At 40.1% G+C, this 17,277-nt stretch overlaps 1 protein-coding gene across 3 annotated transcripts in view; it reads right to left on the bottom strand.

Annotated features, from left to right (window-relative positions):
- Positions 1–1,852: 1,852 nt before the first annotated feature.
- The window catches only part of SRL (sarcalumenin), a 104,442-nt gene continuing 89,017 nt past the window's right edge, over positions 1,853–17,277 (bottom strand). For 2 of the 3 annotated variants that reach the window (XM_089683409.1, XM_089683419.1), the window contains 3 exons: positions 7,053–7,169; positions 6,726–6,959; positions 1,853–6,512 (listed from right to left, as the gene is read on the bottom strand). In XM_089683409.1, the coding sequence (XP_089539535.1) occupies positions 5,707–6,512; positions 6,726–6,959; positions 7,053–7,169 (1,157 nt within the window). In that variant the 3' untranslated portion in view covers positions 1,853–5,706. The remainder of the gene's footprint in view (positions 6,513–6,725; positions 6,960–7,052; positions 7,170–17,277) is intronic. The other variant, XR_016313594.1, reaches the window with a different exon arrangement.

Raw genomic sequence — 17,277 nt, 5'->3', positions numbered from 1 at the left:
TTGAGTGATAATGATTCGTGGGGGAAATTCGTCATCAGACACTGAAAACGATTTTGTGACTTTGCTCAGCGATGTGCGAATTTGCCTCTGTATTTCAAATTTCAGTGTTTTTGGTTTGATTATATTATTGAATTAAATTTATTATTATTATATTATTATTTTTTATGATTATTTATTAAATTATAATTTATGATTTCGTGTTTCAAGTTTTATCCTACCCGGGATGTTTACTAGACTCTTGTTCGTACAGATTTCAGTGAGTTATTCCTAAAAATTACAGCCTACAATAAAAAACTACATATTTCCATGCAAAAAAATGGTACCGCTTTCAGCACAAAAAATCGGAAAGAATCATACCGCCGAGGAGGTTAATAAATTAATAATAATACCAGGCCACTCACATGTTCAAAGTAAGTTAAAAGCATTTGTTTAATAGCCTCATCGGCTCACACAGATCCACTTATCCAAAATAGTACCAGGAACCTCACAGCCTTGCGGTTTGCAGAGGATAACACTGTATTCCCGATATCAAAGATGGCCGCTGGAACGCACCCCTCAGCGTGCTCTCCACTCACCGGAAGTGACGTAGATCGTACTGACGGCAGACCGGTCTTTTTTTATTTATGTCAATTTATGGTGAAGAGTCTTGTGTTTTGCGCTGTTATATGTCTTTTTCTTTGACAGTGAGGAGTACCCGCTATCAGATTACAATGTGGGGGGTCCTGCATCCACCTCCCTTGTGTGGATGCGGGGATCTTTTCATTTTTCATTTGTGTGTACCCAGCTTAAAGGTCATTTAAGGGTGGTTTCATACTGCTGTGCTACGGTTTAGCCGCAGAGTAGGTGCAGTACAGTGTAGCAGAGGTTTTCACGCAGGTTACCTGGGGTTTCCCTTAGACTTCTTTCAGATCACGTTTTTGGTGCATTTTCTGAAATCGCACCAAAGATGTAGCATGCAGGGCTTTTGGTGTGTTTTCAGAAAACACAAAAATGGTGCAATCTAATGGTTGTCTATGGGAAACCGCTGGCAACCTGCACAAAAACCGTGCACCGTAGCGCCACGGCGTAAAACCACCCTCACTGCAGCAGAGAGAAATCAGGTCTCCTTGCATGCCAAACAGGGTTGTGCTGTATAGCAGAGCTTTGTAAATCTCAGGACTCGATGGACAGAAATACAAATCCTTTGGCAGGTAAAATAGCTTTCATAGATGTGTTTCATGTTTGTATTAGCCTGGAGTGCAGCTTTATTAGAGCAATATTATTATTATACAGTATTTATATAGCGCCAAAAAGTTTGCTCAGCGCTTTACATAGTAATATGATGAGCAAGGGTGAACTACAAAGTTCAGTAGCACATAACAAGGTATCAGATCTCAGCTGATGGAAGGCAGATAAGTGCAATATGGATACTAATCGGTTTTAGTGGCTACACTTTGTTGTTGTTTTTTATTAAATAATTCTTACGTATTCACAGTACCAACCCCAGATTTATTGCTTCATTTTCTTTGTAGTGTTTAGCATTGGCTTTGTTGCCATTGCTGATAATGCAAAACAAAATCTAAGCTATCAAATGAAACAATGGTGGTCACTCAGTTGACAGGGTTTACAAATGAGCGTGCCCCCCTCTAGCATAAACAGGAAAATCCACATGCCAGCTGTGCTATCTACAGTGTTTTCAAAGCATGAAGCGTTTCCCATATGGACGGTCCAGTTGTACAACGTGCTCTTTCGTGTAAACTCAACTTCAGTTTGATCGATAGTTTCCCTTCAAACATAGAATCGCCCGCGGAATACTTTGCAGCCGCACAAACCCTGCATTGTCTGATAAGTAAAATAGATCACAGAGAGACTCTTGTTAACAAGCACAAACATTTTTATTGTACGTTAAGAGGAAGTGATCAATGAGAGGACTGTAATAATAGAGCAAAGAAGTGTAATGATAGAAAAAAAAAAAAGACAGCTATATTTATTGGACCATTGAAATGGCACCTGCTGTATCCACCAACTGCAAATCTCATTTCTGAATCCATCATTTATATACACAGTGGAGGCAGCCATCTTGTAGAACACACAGACATCAAGAAACCAACGCCTATACAGACAGTATACAGACAATAGGAGTTTTGCTGAGAGTTCATCTTTACCCCTTTTGGAGCAGGTTAGCAAGGGAATGGACCTTGTAACTGGAAGAAAATCATAGAAATTATATCTGTTATCTGTGGGGATGAGTGAAAATTTGATTTTTTAAAAATTCCTAAACACTTTCCCAAAAATTTGGCATTTGCCATTTTGGCAAGTTGCATTGAAATCTACAGGGAAGATGAAATCACGGTGGGTTTTAAAGGGTGCAATGGGCTTTAAATATCTACTGAGGGTTACAAAAGGTTTGTTTCACCTATCCTGGACCTGTTCTGATGACAAAAATATGGTTTCTTATAAACCTCATTATGTAACTTTTTTTCACAGAAAGAAAAAAAAAACAGCAAAAGTAAAAAAAAATTGAAACGTCAATACAGAAAATACACAAAAAAGAGAAAAGAACACTAAATGTAATAAACTATTCAAGATACATCCCTTTAAAACCACACACTTTACATAAAGAAAAAAAATAGAGCATTTCTATTTCCAAGCAAATTTTGCAAGCACCATCCAAATAATGGGCTGCACACCGAAGATGGGTGGGAGCTAGCTGCATGCTGTCATTGCAATAAACGTTGGTTGGAGTTGAACATTTTCGGTGAGCAGCTTGCTATTTGGATGGTAGATTGCAGTGGAGAAAAAGTGGACTTTTGGGCCTTGGCACCCGTCTGATTGCAGCGAATCGAGGATTATACAGGCTGCCTTGTGAGCGGTGAAAATAATTGGGTTTGCTGAACAGTATATTTCGCCAGCAGCATAATGAGCACAAGCGAGTTCCTGCTTTGGTCAAATTTTACCAGTAGCGCAACTGATAATTTTGCCATGAAATTAATTTCCCAAAAAATCAATGTACTCATCCATGGTCACTTGTTTTAGCCTCTTATGTTTAATCATTACTGGAAACAAGAAAGGGAGCTTCTAAATTGTTGAGATCTACAGTTATTTCAAGCCCTTTCAGTCACAGGGCCATCCACATTTCTTACGTATACCATCAAGATCTGAATGTGCAGGATTTTATAAAAACTTGGGGTCAATTTATAATGCAGTTTAAAAAAGGAAGCTGATAGGAGAGCCTGATCATGTGTTCTGTTAGTCATGTGGCCAGCCTTGTCTCCAATCACGGACTTTGACGAATTGGCTCCATAGCATGGCCTGCATTTTATGAATGGGTCACAAAATGCTGACCAAGCTATGGAGTGACTTTGCAGGGTTTAAAGACATTGTTCAAAATTGGCCGCTATAGTGTTACTCAATGTTGTCAAACATTATACCTATAAAAAACTAAATTCAGAACAGGTTTAAGATCTGTCCAGAACTATTTACACATTGCCCATGTCCATCCACATGTAGTCAAAACCATAAGCCCTACAAGAGTCTCAAAGTCAGATCTACCTGTAGTCAAAACCGTAAGCCCTACAAGAGTCTCAAAGTCAGGTCCACCTGTTGTCAAAACCGTAAGCCCTACAAGAGTCTCAAAGTCAGGTCCACCTGTTGTCAAAACCGTAAGCCCTACAAGAGTCTCAAAGTCAGATCTACCTGTAGTCAAAACCATAAGCCCTACAAGAGTCTCAAAGTCAGATCTACCTGTAGTCAAAACCGTAAGCCCTACAAGAGTCTCAAAGTCAGGTCCACCTATAGTCAAAACCATAAGCCCTACAAGAGTCTCAAAGTCAGATCTACCTGTAGTCAAAACCGTAAGCCCTACAAGAGTCTCAAAGTCAGATCTACCTGTAGTCAAAACCATAAGCCCTAAAGAGTCTCAAAGTCAGATCTACCTGTAGTCAAAACCGTAAGCCCTACAAGAGTCTCAAAGTCAGAATTGTTCCAATAAAGAAGATTTTTTTTATAGATCAGCTGCCTCCTTTAACTAAATGTCTGCTCCAATATACAATTTACTAGTCATTTATTACCTTTTCTAAGAGCACCAGTCAATTATGTTGAAAGATGGCAGCCTTTTTGTGAGTCCAGCAACCATTTATTCTTTTTATTCAGTCAGCATAGTATTCGTAATTTAAAAGGCTTCTCCTAAACTGTTGAAAGAAATGGACGTCAGTGTTCAACAAAATGGCTCCCTCAACCATGCGCAGCTAACAGGAAGTTTGCGCTTTTTTATTAACAACACATTTCCATTACCCTTGTCAACCATCTGGCTTTCTAACTTCCTTTCTTTCACACTAGAATTCTGTATGGCTATATTTTTATGTTATCCATAGTCCAACCAACCTAATACCTATAACTGTTAGCTGCATTTAACACACAACAGGAAGTACACGGTGACAGATAGACAGGAAACTCACCGATTTCCTTTAAGTCAACATTACTGGAATTTGTATTGATATTTAACTATTATCTAAATAGGCCCATGTGTTTTTTTTTTAAATTCAGGTCAAAAGTGTACATATCCCAGGTGGTGCCCCTTCATCAGGTTTTCATTCCGTCAGATGTTAGCCAAGCATATTAAATGTAATGGACAAAAATACAAAATCAGACACCGGGACAAGACTGGTCACTTCTACAATACCAAACTCAAGCTAATAAATACAACAACATTTTATTTTACTATCTATTGATTTGTAACTATATCTATGATATCTATGAGATATTTTTGGCCTTCGCCAGTCTTCACATATTTGGAAAAACCAAGCCTACTATTGATAAACCCTGCTCATTCTGAAGCCCAGGACAGGGATAGATTTGGAAGTATACCAATATTGTGGGATGAGGTAAAGTGTAATCAAACTGTTATAAAAAAGGTGAGACTTGGGCATTCTTAGCAATGGTCTTTGTTTCGGCACCAATTCTATTTTATATGAGCAACAGTTGATACTGTTGTCATAGGTATAGTTTTAAGATTGTTTAACTATTAGAACATCAACGTATCCAACCAAATTAAACAATTTTATCACCAATTAGGTAATGATCAATGTAATCTGATTTCTGAGACCGCACATGGCAGCTATTTTGTTAACATCCCACTATCTTGTCTGCTGACATTTTGTGTACTTCACTGTGGTGCTGGAAAGAGTAAAATTGTGGTTTTGGGGTAAGGAAGCTTTGATGTTGTCACCATCTGGATTATTTAACACACATCCCCAGGGTTTGATAGGATGCAGGTTACAAAATAAAGTTCCAGTTTAAAATTAAGGCCACTAGCAAATGGACCGGTATGTTAGAGGGTGTTAGAGAGAGTTTTGCAGGTAACTGGAATTCCTTGTAAACCTTGTACATTCACAACCGGTATGGTGTTGTTATTGGGAGGCAAAGATCAAACCAACATGGTAAGATTGGAATAACAGTTGTCTGCACTGCTGAAACAATATCAGTGGTATTGGCTCCTTTAGTTTTCTTGCTTATATCTTCCTTCAGCACCAGAGTGACTAGTAATGAATTCATTCTTCTATGACAAGAAGAATCTTTGTTTATCATTTCTGCTTTATTCCTTGACAGGTCAAGTGCATGATAATTAATGCCATCACTAAAAGATCGCAGGACCTTCATATTTTGTTGAAATACTGTGTTTTTTTATTTTTCATTTTTAAATATGAGAAGGCATAGGATGGAGAGAAGTTAAGGTTTTTTGTAACGGTTCTTTGGGGCTTCCCCACATCCGGTCACATCGCAGTTAAGGCTTTGAGGCTTTTTGCTGACGCTGCCAAGTAGGTCTGGAAGTTCACGAGTAATGGCCCTCTCAACCTTCTCCATCAGACAGCCACCCATATATGAGCATTGCTGGGATAGAAGCTTGAAGCTACTAATTGGGTTTACTCCGAAGAAGTCCTTGTAGGCCTCTCGGTTTGGAAGATCGAACTTGCTGACATTTGTTTTGGCCAAGATAGACTTGAAAATGAAGAACTTATCAGGGTCCTCAAGAATGTCTTTAAAGACCAATTCACCATCACTGAAGAAGGTCATCTTGTCCTTGTAAGTCTGAAGGTAGCGGTCAACCAACAAAGCATGGATTCGGACTCTGATAGCATGCTGGCGGATGAAGGCAATCTTGTTTTCAATTCTATTTTCAATTACTTGGGTGAGATCTTCTAGTAGAGAGATCTCTTCCTTAAGAAACAGTTCTCTGTGTGTTTCAGGTTGGTAATCTTGTGGCCAGAAGGAACTGACATAGACTCTTGGTGGCTCAGTCACATTGATCAAAGGAGCCAAGCTCCAGAAGAGAGCTCCATACACCCTCATGAGCTCTTGTGTTGCCAGACTATCAGCTTTATTTAGAATAATACGGATCTGAGACTCACGTCCTTTCAACTGTTGGAAGAGCATCTCCAACTCGAGACCAACATCCAGTTTGGTTGGGTCAAATACCACAAAGATAAGATCAGCTCTGTCAATAAACCACTGGCAGACATCGTTGAATGGATAACCTGCAAAATAAAGTTTTGATCATAAAATGGTAAAGTATAGTAACCTATTGAATTTCATATTGTTTTATCAAACAAGTGTGAGACATTTGAGCTTGGCAGATTTGAGCTACAGAGATAAATGAATAGAAAATAGCTGTAAACACAGAAGATTGTAGTGTTTGTTTAAACTGTTATAAAAAAAGACATGCTGGCACTTCCAATAAATCTTCTAACCTCTTTCTTGTTGTTTGCGATTTTCAATGATACCGGGGGTGTCCACCAATGTGACCCTCTCAAGAAGTTTGTGGGGAATTTCAATGCCTATTAACTTCTCCAGAAAATTCTGCCCAAATTTTTCCAGTGGAGAGAAGGAACGACTACTGTCGGCAGCCATCACAATGCCTTCAATCGTCTTTAGCTTTGGCCCATGCATAAGGACAGTGAATTCAGAGGTTGTGGGTTCAGCACCTGCCAAAAGTTAACAAGATTGCTTTATTGCCTTTAATAGTACAGAAAACCCAATACATTTCTTGATACCAGCAAAATAAACACTAACGTTACCTGTGTACAGTTGATGGGGTGTTTCTTCCAACCCCAAGAGGTAGTTGATCATGGTGGATTTGCCAACACTCCACGGTCCCAAAAATAAAACCATTGGTTTGGAAGTGATTTCTCCATCTGGAAGAACAGAGCAAACATGACACAACAATAAATTTATTATGGGTCATAGATTATTAGGAATAATATTACAGATGAACAATGAACACACCCTGTACCTTTTATTTATGATGTAATAATATAAGTTAAAACCAAAATATATACAGTACGATAAATCACTGTATATATGTAACTATCTACACAGTTGCTCTCTCCCATAGTAGGTAATGGTTTTCTGTAATCTCTATCTATACAAAACAGGTCATGACCTTGCTAATCTAGGCCATGTCTCTCAGAGGCAACCTTGATATTGTCAGCTGGGTTCCAAGTATGGTGCAATTTGACATAGCAATATATAAAGTGCCCTGATTTGGATAGAAACTGCAAGATGCTATAAGAAATTGCATGAGGACCACATCAGCATGGAAATTTGAGGTCAGTACAAAATATCATCACTGGTTAGATTTGAACATCAGTGTGTAGGTCCAGACCAGGAGTTCTTAACCTGGGGTCCATGGAGCCATAATTGGTCCATGGATGGATTTCAGGAGGTCTGCGAGGGTCAGATAAAAAAACATTTATACTCACTATACAGTCCTTCACTTTGTTCCAATGGTTTCCTATTGAAAGAAATCAAAGAAAACGTACCCTGCTGCTAAAAGTCTCTTGACTCGTTGTTGGTCCATATTTATTATTTAAATTTGTATCATCAGGGAGGTCCATAGCTTTCATCAAATTCTTAACCCTTTGAGGACCGTAAGGTTTTGGAACGCCAAAAGAATCAATTTTTTTTGTTTTTAAAGTTCGTACACATCAGTTTCTGTAACTAAGCCATTTCATGAAATAATTAGCAAAAAGCTAGATCCATTTGTTGTTTGTTGATAAGAACTAATATTTTGACTCAAAAAAAAAAAAAAGAGTTTTAAGTTCTTAATCAGATGATACACGCAATTAAAAACCTGGGACAAATACATCCCTTGGTCCTCAAAGGGTTAAAGGAGTTTGTGACTCAAAAAGGTTAAAGGATATGTTCACTTTTTGAAAAAAATAATAATAAATGCACATTTTGTGCAGATAAAAAAATGAGCATATATTAACTTTTTTCTCAGTAGCCTGCAGAGTATTGGCAGATTGCAGGGCACAAGCTCCTGCAGACTTTCACAATAGCTGTCTGCCCATACCTCCTATGGGCAGGCAGTTACTTGAGAGCAGGTAGATCTATGGACTAAAAGTGCACTCACCAGTGCCCTTGTGGTTCATTGAGAACTACAAGCCATCAGCCACAATGGCTGATGGTACTTGTCAGCATACATTCACAGGAAACCATGAATGAATTACGTGCCCGTCAGAGCCCCACACAGCCATGCTGTTTTCAAATTAAGACAGTGGGTGCAGGTAGAGGATCCTCCACCCGCTGTCACAGGGAGTCGGGATCAGACGGGAGAGGCTGCAGATGATGAAACATGATCCAAAGGTGAACTTAACCTTTAAGAACCACTGCTCTAGACTGAGTCAGGTTATATTCAGCTATCAAATATCAATTCCCTGAAGTGCATAAAGGTGAACTCCAGGCACATTATTATTATTATAATACAGGATTTTTATAGCGCCAACAGTTTGTGCAGCGCATATAAAAGATACAAATACAAAGCTCTATTCATAATTACATGGTTACATTAATTTTTTAGATCTAAGAAATTGACCTGGTATCAGCTCTTGAAATTCCATGTACAGTAAAGCTCACACTGCGAGGAAACAGTCAGCTGTGCTGTAGCACTTAGCACTTCTCCTTTTACTGTCCAAGTCATGAGTCAGGGGAAAGGACAAGATCTGTAAAGTGTTATTTAACTGCAGGCTTCCTATCCTGTCAGACAGGGCTTTGCTGTGTGCCAGGGCTGTGTAAATCTCTGAACTGGTTGAACTGAAATATAAATCCATTGGCAGGTAGAACAGCTCCCATATATACCCTCGCCAGCCACTTTATTGGGTACACCTGTTCAATTGCTTGGTAACACAAAGTGCTAATCAGCCAATCACATGGCAGCAAATCAATGCATTTAGGCATGTGGACGGGGTGAAGACGACTCGCTGAAGTTCAGATCGAGCATCAGAATGGGAAAGAAAGGGGATTTAAGTGACTTTGAACATGGCATGGTTGTTGGTGCCAGATGGGCTGATCTGAGTAATTCAAAAACTGCTAATCTGCCGGGATTTTCACGCACAACCATCTTTGGGGTTTACAGAGAATGGTCCGAAAAAGAGAAAATATCCAGTGCGCTGCAGTTGTGTGGATGAAAATGCCTTGTTGATGTCAGAGATCAGAGGAGAATGGGCAGATTGGTTGCGTCAACATTGCGTAAACAACATGAAAGCATGGATCTATCCTGCCTTGTAGCAACGGTTCAGGCTGGTGGTGTGATTATGTGGGGGATATTTTCTTAGCACTAGCAAGGTGTACCTAATAAAGCGGCCAGTGAGTGTATATTTCATCTTAGTGTTTAGCTTTGTGCCTGAAGTTGAGCCTTAAATGATAAGTAAAATTTCTGGAACTCGTATTTAGGTTGGAACTTGTAACATATTCCAGCTCCTGCCTCCTCTCTCCCCGATCCCCGTCCCTGTGGCAGTAGGTGGGGGATCTTCTGCCAGCACCCGCTGTTACAATTTTAAAAAAGTGGCATCTACATGGCAGCATCATTCATTTCCTGTGAATTAGCCCCAGAAACCACTAAACAGCGCACCCACTCATCCACTCCCTCATCATATCACGACTCGACTACTGCAACTCCCTCCTCACTGGCCTGCCTCGCCGCTGGCTATCCCCGCTTCAGTCGATCCTGAATACGGCAGCCAGACTCATTCACCTTTCCAACCGCTCCGTTTCCGCCACCCCCCCCTGCCAATCCCTCCACTGGCTTCCGATTGCGCAACGGATCAAATTCAAAATCCTAACACTGACGTACAAAGCTGTCCACCATACTGCCCCGAACTACATCACTGACCTAATATCCAAGTACCGCCCAACACGCACACTCCGCTCCTCACAAGACCTCCTTCTCTCTAGTTCCCTGATCTCCTCCTCCCATGCCCGCCTCCAGGACTTCTCCAGGGTGTCACCCATCCTCTGGAACTCCCTTCCCCAACCCATCAGATTATCACCTACTCTCCTCTCCTTTAGGCACACCCTGAAAACCCATCTCTTCAGGGAAGCCTACCCCACCCCCTGCTAACTTGCCGACCTCCTCCACTCTTCCTACCACTCCATCCCCCACAGCTATCTCCTCCTGTGCCACTATCCCCTCCCTCCTAGATTGTAAGCTCCAAAGAGCAGGGCCCTCAATCCCCTCATGTTTTGCATTGTATTGGTATTGTTCTGTCACATGTTCTGTCCCCCTTTGTAATGTACAGCGCTGAGTGAACTATTGGCGCTTTATAAATACTGTATAATAATAATAATAATAATAACTGGTGCCTAAAAATACAGTCAGCCATTGTGGCTGACAGCTTGTAGTTCTCAATAGACTACGAGGGCTCTGGTGAGCACTCTCATAGTCCATTGATTCTTCCTGCCATTCAGTAACTGCCTGCCCAGTCAAGGTATGGGCAGACATCTTACTGTGTGCCAATTGTGAGTGTAATGCCTTAAAGACTAATATAAAAAAAATAATGAATGCAAATTATTTTTTTTTACAAAAAAAAGACAAAAAGATGCGCATTTATTATTTTTTTGTAAAAAGTGAACTTATCCTTTAATGGGACATTAAGGTTGACACGCTTAAAGGACATGTTGAATGGTAGCAAATCTGCCTAACAGTGGATGAAAGAGTACCATTAGCAGCCAACACAGGGTCTTCAATGGTGCATCAGGTCAAGTGAATTTCCAAAGTATGGCCAATTCATAGAGATTTACATGCTCAGCATTTTGTAATGTTCATTGCCATAGCATGTGTAGCCAAGTGCTGGACGACAGAAACATGGAGGAGACTTAGGGATCCATTCACAAGAGCAGATCGCGAGCAGTATTTAGGTGTCCGGACACATTTTCCCAAAATATCGCATGCGATCCTGAAATTGTCAATTCACTATGCCTTTTTGGCAGTATTTATCGCAAAAAGCTTAGTAAGTACCGCATAAAAAGGAGTTAAAACCAATTCACAAAAGGAAATAAATAAATTCATGCGGCAATTAAGTAGTGGTCCAAGCATGCGGTATGCAAGGAATATAAAAATATATTAGCCAATTTTGAGTCATCTCTACCTTTTTGGACTATTCTCTCAACAATAATGCATAGAAACCTAAATATGGAAGTTATTAGGGTTGATTTATATAAAGTATAAAAAAATAAAAACTTTTTTGTTGTTTTGGATAGAGTGGAGGTCAATTAAAACCCCTGTCAGATTTTTTATTGCTGTCCGTACCCCCGTTAGAAAGATTCACCCTCTTTATTTGTCCTGTTTACCATTATCGTTGAAAGCGAAAGAAAAGAAAATCCCACATTTTGGGTTGTCCCCAGAACAGTAATAGAGTTTTTGCTATGGGACAGGAAGTGAAGGTAAATCTCTCCAATGGGACAAAAATGGAAAAAAAACCTGACAGGGGCTATAACACTCACTTACAAAATTAAAAAAAAAAAAAGTGCTGTCTATAGTTCTACTTTAAGGCAAATAGTCTGTGTACTTTGCAAGTTGCTCCAGAGCTTGGTAAATGAGGTAAATCTTCACTTTACAAAGAGTCCCCAATTGTGCTAGGAGGAAAAAAAACAGCATTTTTGTTTGCACATGATTGGATGATGGAAGTCAGCAGAGCTCCCAACATTTACTAAGCTCTGGAGAAACTGCACTTGCAAAGTGCTCAGTCCATGTGCCTTTAGTAAATCCACCCCATTACCTTTAGTAAATCCACCCCATTACCTTTAGTAAATCCACCCCATTACCTTTAGTAAATCCACCCCATAACTTTTAGTAAATCCACCCCATAACTTTTAGTAAATCCACTCCATTACTTTTAGTAAATCCAACCATTTACATGTAGTAAAATTTATCTATTTTCTCCTGTCATTTCGCCAGATTTTTGGAGACTTTTTTGTTGCAAAAAAACTCCCAATCACTCCAAACATAATACAATGTACATGCATATCACAATGGTCTATTCCTTTCTTAGAACATACTGTATGTCATATGTAGTGGGGATACTTTCCTCTGACGAGTTCCCACTGACACTGATTTTTTTTTTTAATTATCTATACAGGGGTCATTCTTCCCAGGGGCCACAAGTGTAAGGAACATTCTTCCTACAGGCCATCTCACTAATGTATCATGAGTTGTAGATAATTCTTAGTAGGGGTTCCCTGCCACTGGAAAGTTATTTTAAGGTTTCCTCTGTGTTGAAAAGTTTGAGAAAGTTTGAAAGTGTTACTAAAGGCAAAACTTTACTTTTCTTTTTGGATAGGGTAATGTAAGGTTAGAGCCCCTGTTAGTTTTTTTCCATCTGTATACCACTGGGGAGATTTCCCTTCACTCCCTGTCCCTTTGCCAAAACAGGAAGTGAGAGGAAATCCCTGCAAATTAAGGGAATCCCTTGGGGTCCCCTGAGGTCACCGGAACTAGTATCCCCATTGGAAGATTTCCATTACATTTCTGGGGAAAACCCAAAATTTGGGATCATTTTCTTTTAGTTTCACTATCAATGATAATGGTAAACAGGACAAATAGAGATGATGAATGTCCCTAATGGGGGCACAGACAGCAATTAAAACCTAATAGGTGTTCCATTACCTCTCCACCCCATCCAAAACTAAAAAAATAAAAATAAAAATGTATTTAGTTATACTTTAAGTAAATACAAAATATCTTTCTAAATGTCAAATATTGAAAAAAAAAATAGTATCAAAAATCACATACAGTATATATATGCTTCTTCCATTAATGAAAAAGACACAGTTATAGAGGGCTATTTTAACATTTATAAGGATATTTTCTATTTTTTTATTTTAACTTAGTTGTTTTTGATACACCACTTGTATCCTGTGAAAGCAGCTTCCCTTTGACTGGTATTCTAATCACTTTTTTTCTTTTGTATTAATACATATGCTGTAGAGACTGCACTGACTACAAAAAGGGTAGTTCTGCTTTAACCTCCCTGGCGGTATTCCCGAGTGTAGCTCGGGGTAACATTTCAGTACCAAAAGCGGTAACCCCGAGCTACACTCGGGAATACCATGCGGCACTGCTCCGGCATGTGTTCTTCACTTACCTTACCCTGCGCTCCCACGATGTGTCCCCTGCAGCGTCCCCGGCCATCTCCTCCGGCCGATGCCGGCATCCGGCTTCTGTCTCCTGTCCCTGTGACGTCGGGACTGTCCATTTTACACAGTAAAACATTGCTGTTTCAACCTATTTCACATACATATTGTCCCTAGTGCTTTGTCCTGTGCCCTGCCTGCATTTTGTCTGTTCTTTCTGCCTGGAAACTGAGAAATGTCCATGGCGTCCAAAAAGTGTCCCTTTAGGTCAAAAGCGGTTTAGATCAGCTAGAGAACAGCGATAGTAAATCAGAACTACTTACAGAATTGAGTGATAATAATTCGTGGGGGAAATTCGTCATCAGAAACTGAAAACGATTTTGCGACTGAGCTCAGCAATGTGCGAACTTGGCGCTCTATTTCACATTTCAGTGTTTTTGGTTTGATTATATTATTGAATTAAATTTTTTATTATTTTTATATTATTTTTATGATTATTTATTAAATTATAATTTATGATTTTGTGTTTCAAATTTTATCATACCCGGGATGTTTACTAGACTCTTGTTCGGACAGATTTCAGTGAGTTTTTCCTAAAAATTACAGCCTACAATAAAAAAAATACATATTTCCATGCAAAAAAATGGTACCGCTTTCAGCACCAAAAATCTGAAATAATCATACCGCCAGGGAGGTTAACCTCTTGCCGTCCGCCTGCTGTTTATAAACGGCAGGGCGGTGGCACTCCAGGGGCGGGTTGCCGTTCCTAAACGGCACCCACCTTTTGTAGCTGTGCGCGCTCCCTGGGAGCGCGCACCACCGCGATCCGGTGCCCGCTGTGTGCTCCGGACACAGTGAAACACCAATCGTCGGACGGGACTTCTGTACGAGGTCCCGATCATGTGATCACTGATTGGCGAATCAGTGATCACATGCAAAGTAGTAAGCAAGATGTCACTTGTGACATCATTGCTTACTACATGTGAAATCTGTGAATGATGGTACAAAGCTATTCACAACAGCCTTGTACCATGTGACAAGCTGTGACCAATCACAGCTCACTCAGTATTTCTCAATGACTGCAAGAATGCAGACAGAGAGAAAGATAAATGATTGCTTTTACATGCTATATGGGTGTAAAAGCAATCAGTGTAAAAAAAAAAAATCTTCATCACCCCCTACAAGTAGTACAGTGTCACCATGGTGACACTGTACTGCTAGGGTGACAGTATGTAAAAAATAAAAATAAAAAATAATATAAAAAAATTAAATAAAAATGTAAAAAAAAATGTTTAAAAATTATAATTTTTGGTTATAAACTAATTTGGATTTTTTTTACTAAAAAAATAACGGAATAAATTTTGGCCAAGATTTATGATGAAATATTATTTATTTGCAAAATTTTATTTAAAAAAAACACTTTTTTTCAAAATTTTTGGACTTTTTAATTTACATAGTAAAAAAATAAAAATCCGAGTGGTGAATAAATACCACCAAAATAAAGCTTTATCTGTCTCAAAAAAATGGTAAAAAATTAATATGGGTACAGTATTGCATGACCGCGCAATTGTCATTCAAAGTGTGATAGCGCTGAAAGCTGAAAATTGCCCTGGACAGGAAGGGGGTAAAAGTGTCCGGACAGGAAGTGGTTAAGGACTGCTCCCCCGCTCCCCATTAAGGATTGGCACCTTTGTGGGGCGGGGGGTTGGGGAGCCGGTACCCAAATTTGACAGGTACCCGATCACTTCCGGTCCGATTGCCTAGGTCCCAGTAAACTACAGGACTATTCACGAAGTGCATCACTACTTGCACATGCGCGGTGGGTACCCGGCTGTGAAGCCGCAAGCTATCATAGCCAGGTTCTCACACTGAAGATGCCGGCCTCCTGGAATACAGGACGGCCGGTGAAACACGCTGCAGGGGACACACCACGGGACCGAGGGACAGGTAAGCGGCTGTTTTTTAAAAGTCAGCAGCTACAGGTAAGTGGAACTCCGCTTTAATGACTTGGCATATTTCTATAGTTAGGTCCTGGTTCACACCAGTACGGCTTTTAAATTGCGCTACTTCAGTTGCAATTGCAAAGTCGCAGATCAGTGCGAATTGGATCTTTGATTTTATTGCGGCTTGCAAATTAATTTGACGGAAGACAATGCAAGTTGCAATTAAATTGCAGAAAAGTAGTGCAGGAGCCTTTCTCAAAGGCACTGTGACTCGAGTCGCAACGATCAGAACAGTTCCATTGCCGAAAATAGGGTGCGACTTCAAACTGTCAAATCACATGACAAAGCGCATTGGTGTGAACAAGGGCTGAAACTATCTTACCTCTTTGTTAGCAATAAAAACTGACAGGGGTTCTAATTCTTCTCCGCTGTATACATCCCACTGGATATTGCATGAGATAAAATACTGCATGGTTTCATGAGATAAGTACGATGAAATACCTCATGCCTTATTTTAGTAGCATTTTTTTGTGAATTGCAAAAAATGTTTTGAAAGATGCTATGAGGTATTTTACTGCAAATTTTAAAGAGGAAAATACTGCTTTGTGAATGGAGCCCATTGTCCTCTTTACTTTCTACTGCTTTACTGGATGTTGTGTTGCACTATCCCCTCCAGTCAGCAGTGGGTGAGCTATAGCCAGTAAAACCTGTGTATACCTATGCAGAACTCTGAGGATCACGGGTACTGAAGTCCAGAACAGCAGCCATAGACTCATGGACCATTTACACTACTTTTCCCATAGAACACTGAGGCACAGGGGGAGTGGTGGAATTGTTTTTAACAGACTGCTCTAAGAACATCTTCTGAGGCCGAGGGAACCGATGCGAGCCATCTGCTGCATACTGAGAAAACTGCTGAGAGGCCAGACCAGTGGAGACACCTGAGGCAGCGCAACATAGACTACAACAACTCCATCCGCACTGTTGCCGCAGGGAGACAAGAGCATCCTCTCACCCTCTACTTCCCACTGCTGAATCTCTGGAGGCATTCTGCAGAAAGATTGAGGGGCCCCCTTTCTACAGAGAGTTCACAGCCACACCACAGGGACTGGTGAGAGGGCACTGATCATTGTTCATACTGCTAGCAGGGACTGAGTTACTGAAGATAGGACAGTAAGTATACTGCACCTGTACCACACTATACCGCACCTTTCCTACATCTATACTACATGCTTCTATAATAAAATTGTCATTAAGTGCACCAACGCTTCTTAATGGGCTCCAACAATAGCTGGCAGAAGAACAACATAGAAGATGGCCCCTCCCATAAAACCATCTTGCAAGTCCCCTTTGTTCCCTTCTCCCATTTCCTTCATTTTTATGGGCAGTGCACATCCAGTCTGTCTAGGCCTAGCATAGTTGCCATCAGTGCACTTTGGCAGTATAGTTCTTGTGCTCGGTAAATCAAGCTTTAGTACTGCTCACTGTTGCACTTTAGGTGACTTTTCTACTGTTTATGCTGATCTGAACACCAAGTGGTAGAGCTACTAAAACTGGAGCACTCAGAATCTGGTGCAGCTGTGCATGGTAGCCAATCAGCTTCTAATATCAGCTTGTTCAGTTAAGCGTTGGCAATAAATCCTGGAAGCTGATTGGTTTCTGTGCAGAGCTGCACCAATGTTAATCCATTTCTATGCTTACTTCATTATCAATCATATCAAGTGATAATACAATAATTTTGCCTTTGCTAACTGTTTATTGACGATTTTATTTTATGTAGTACTACTATACTACTTTTCTGTGATATTGGGCTCCATTCACTAAAGCATATTGCATGAATTAGTTAGGTGCCCGGACACATTTTCCCAAAATATCGCTTGCGATCCTAAAACTGTCAATTACTTTTGCCGTTTTGTGGCATTTACGCATAGTAAATACCGCATGAAAA

This window comes from Staurois parvus, unplaced genomic scaffold (assembly GCF_062004578.1).
Source record: "Staurois parvus isolate SC_StPar_1 unplaced genomic scaffold, SC_StPar_1.0 ptg000018l, whole genome shotgun sequence".
NCBI lineage: Eukaryota > Metazoa > Chordata > Amphibia > Anura > Ranidae > Staurois > Staurois parvus.
The sequence above is the reverse complement of the archived record's forward strand: the minus strand, read 5'-3'. Positions and strand labels throughout refer to the sequence as shown.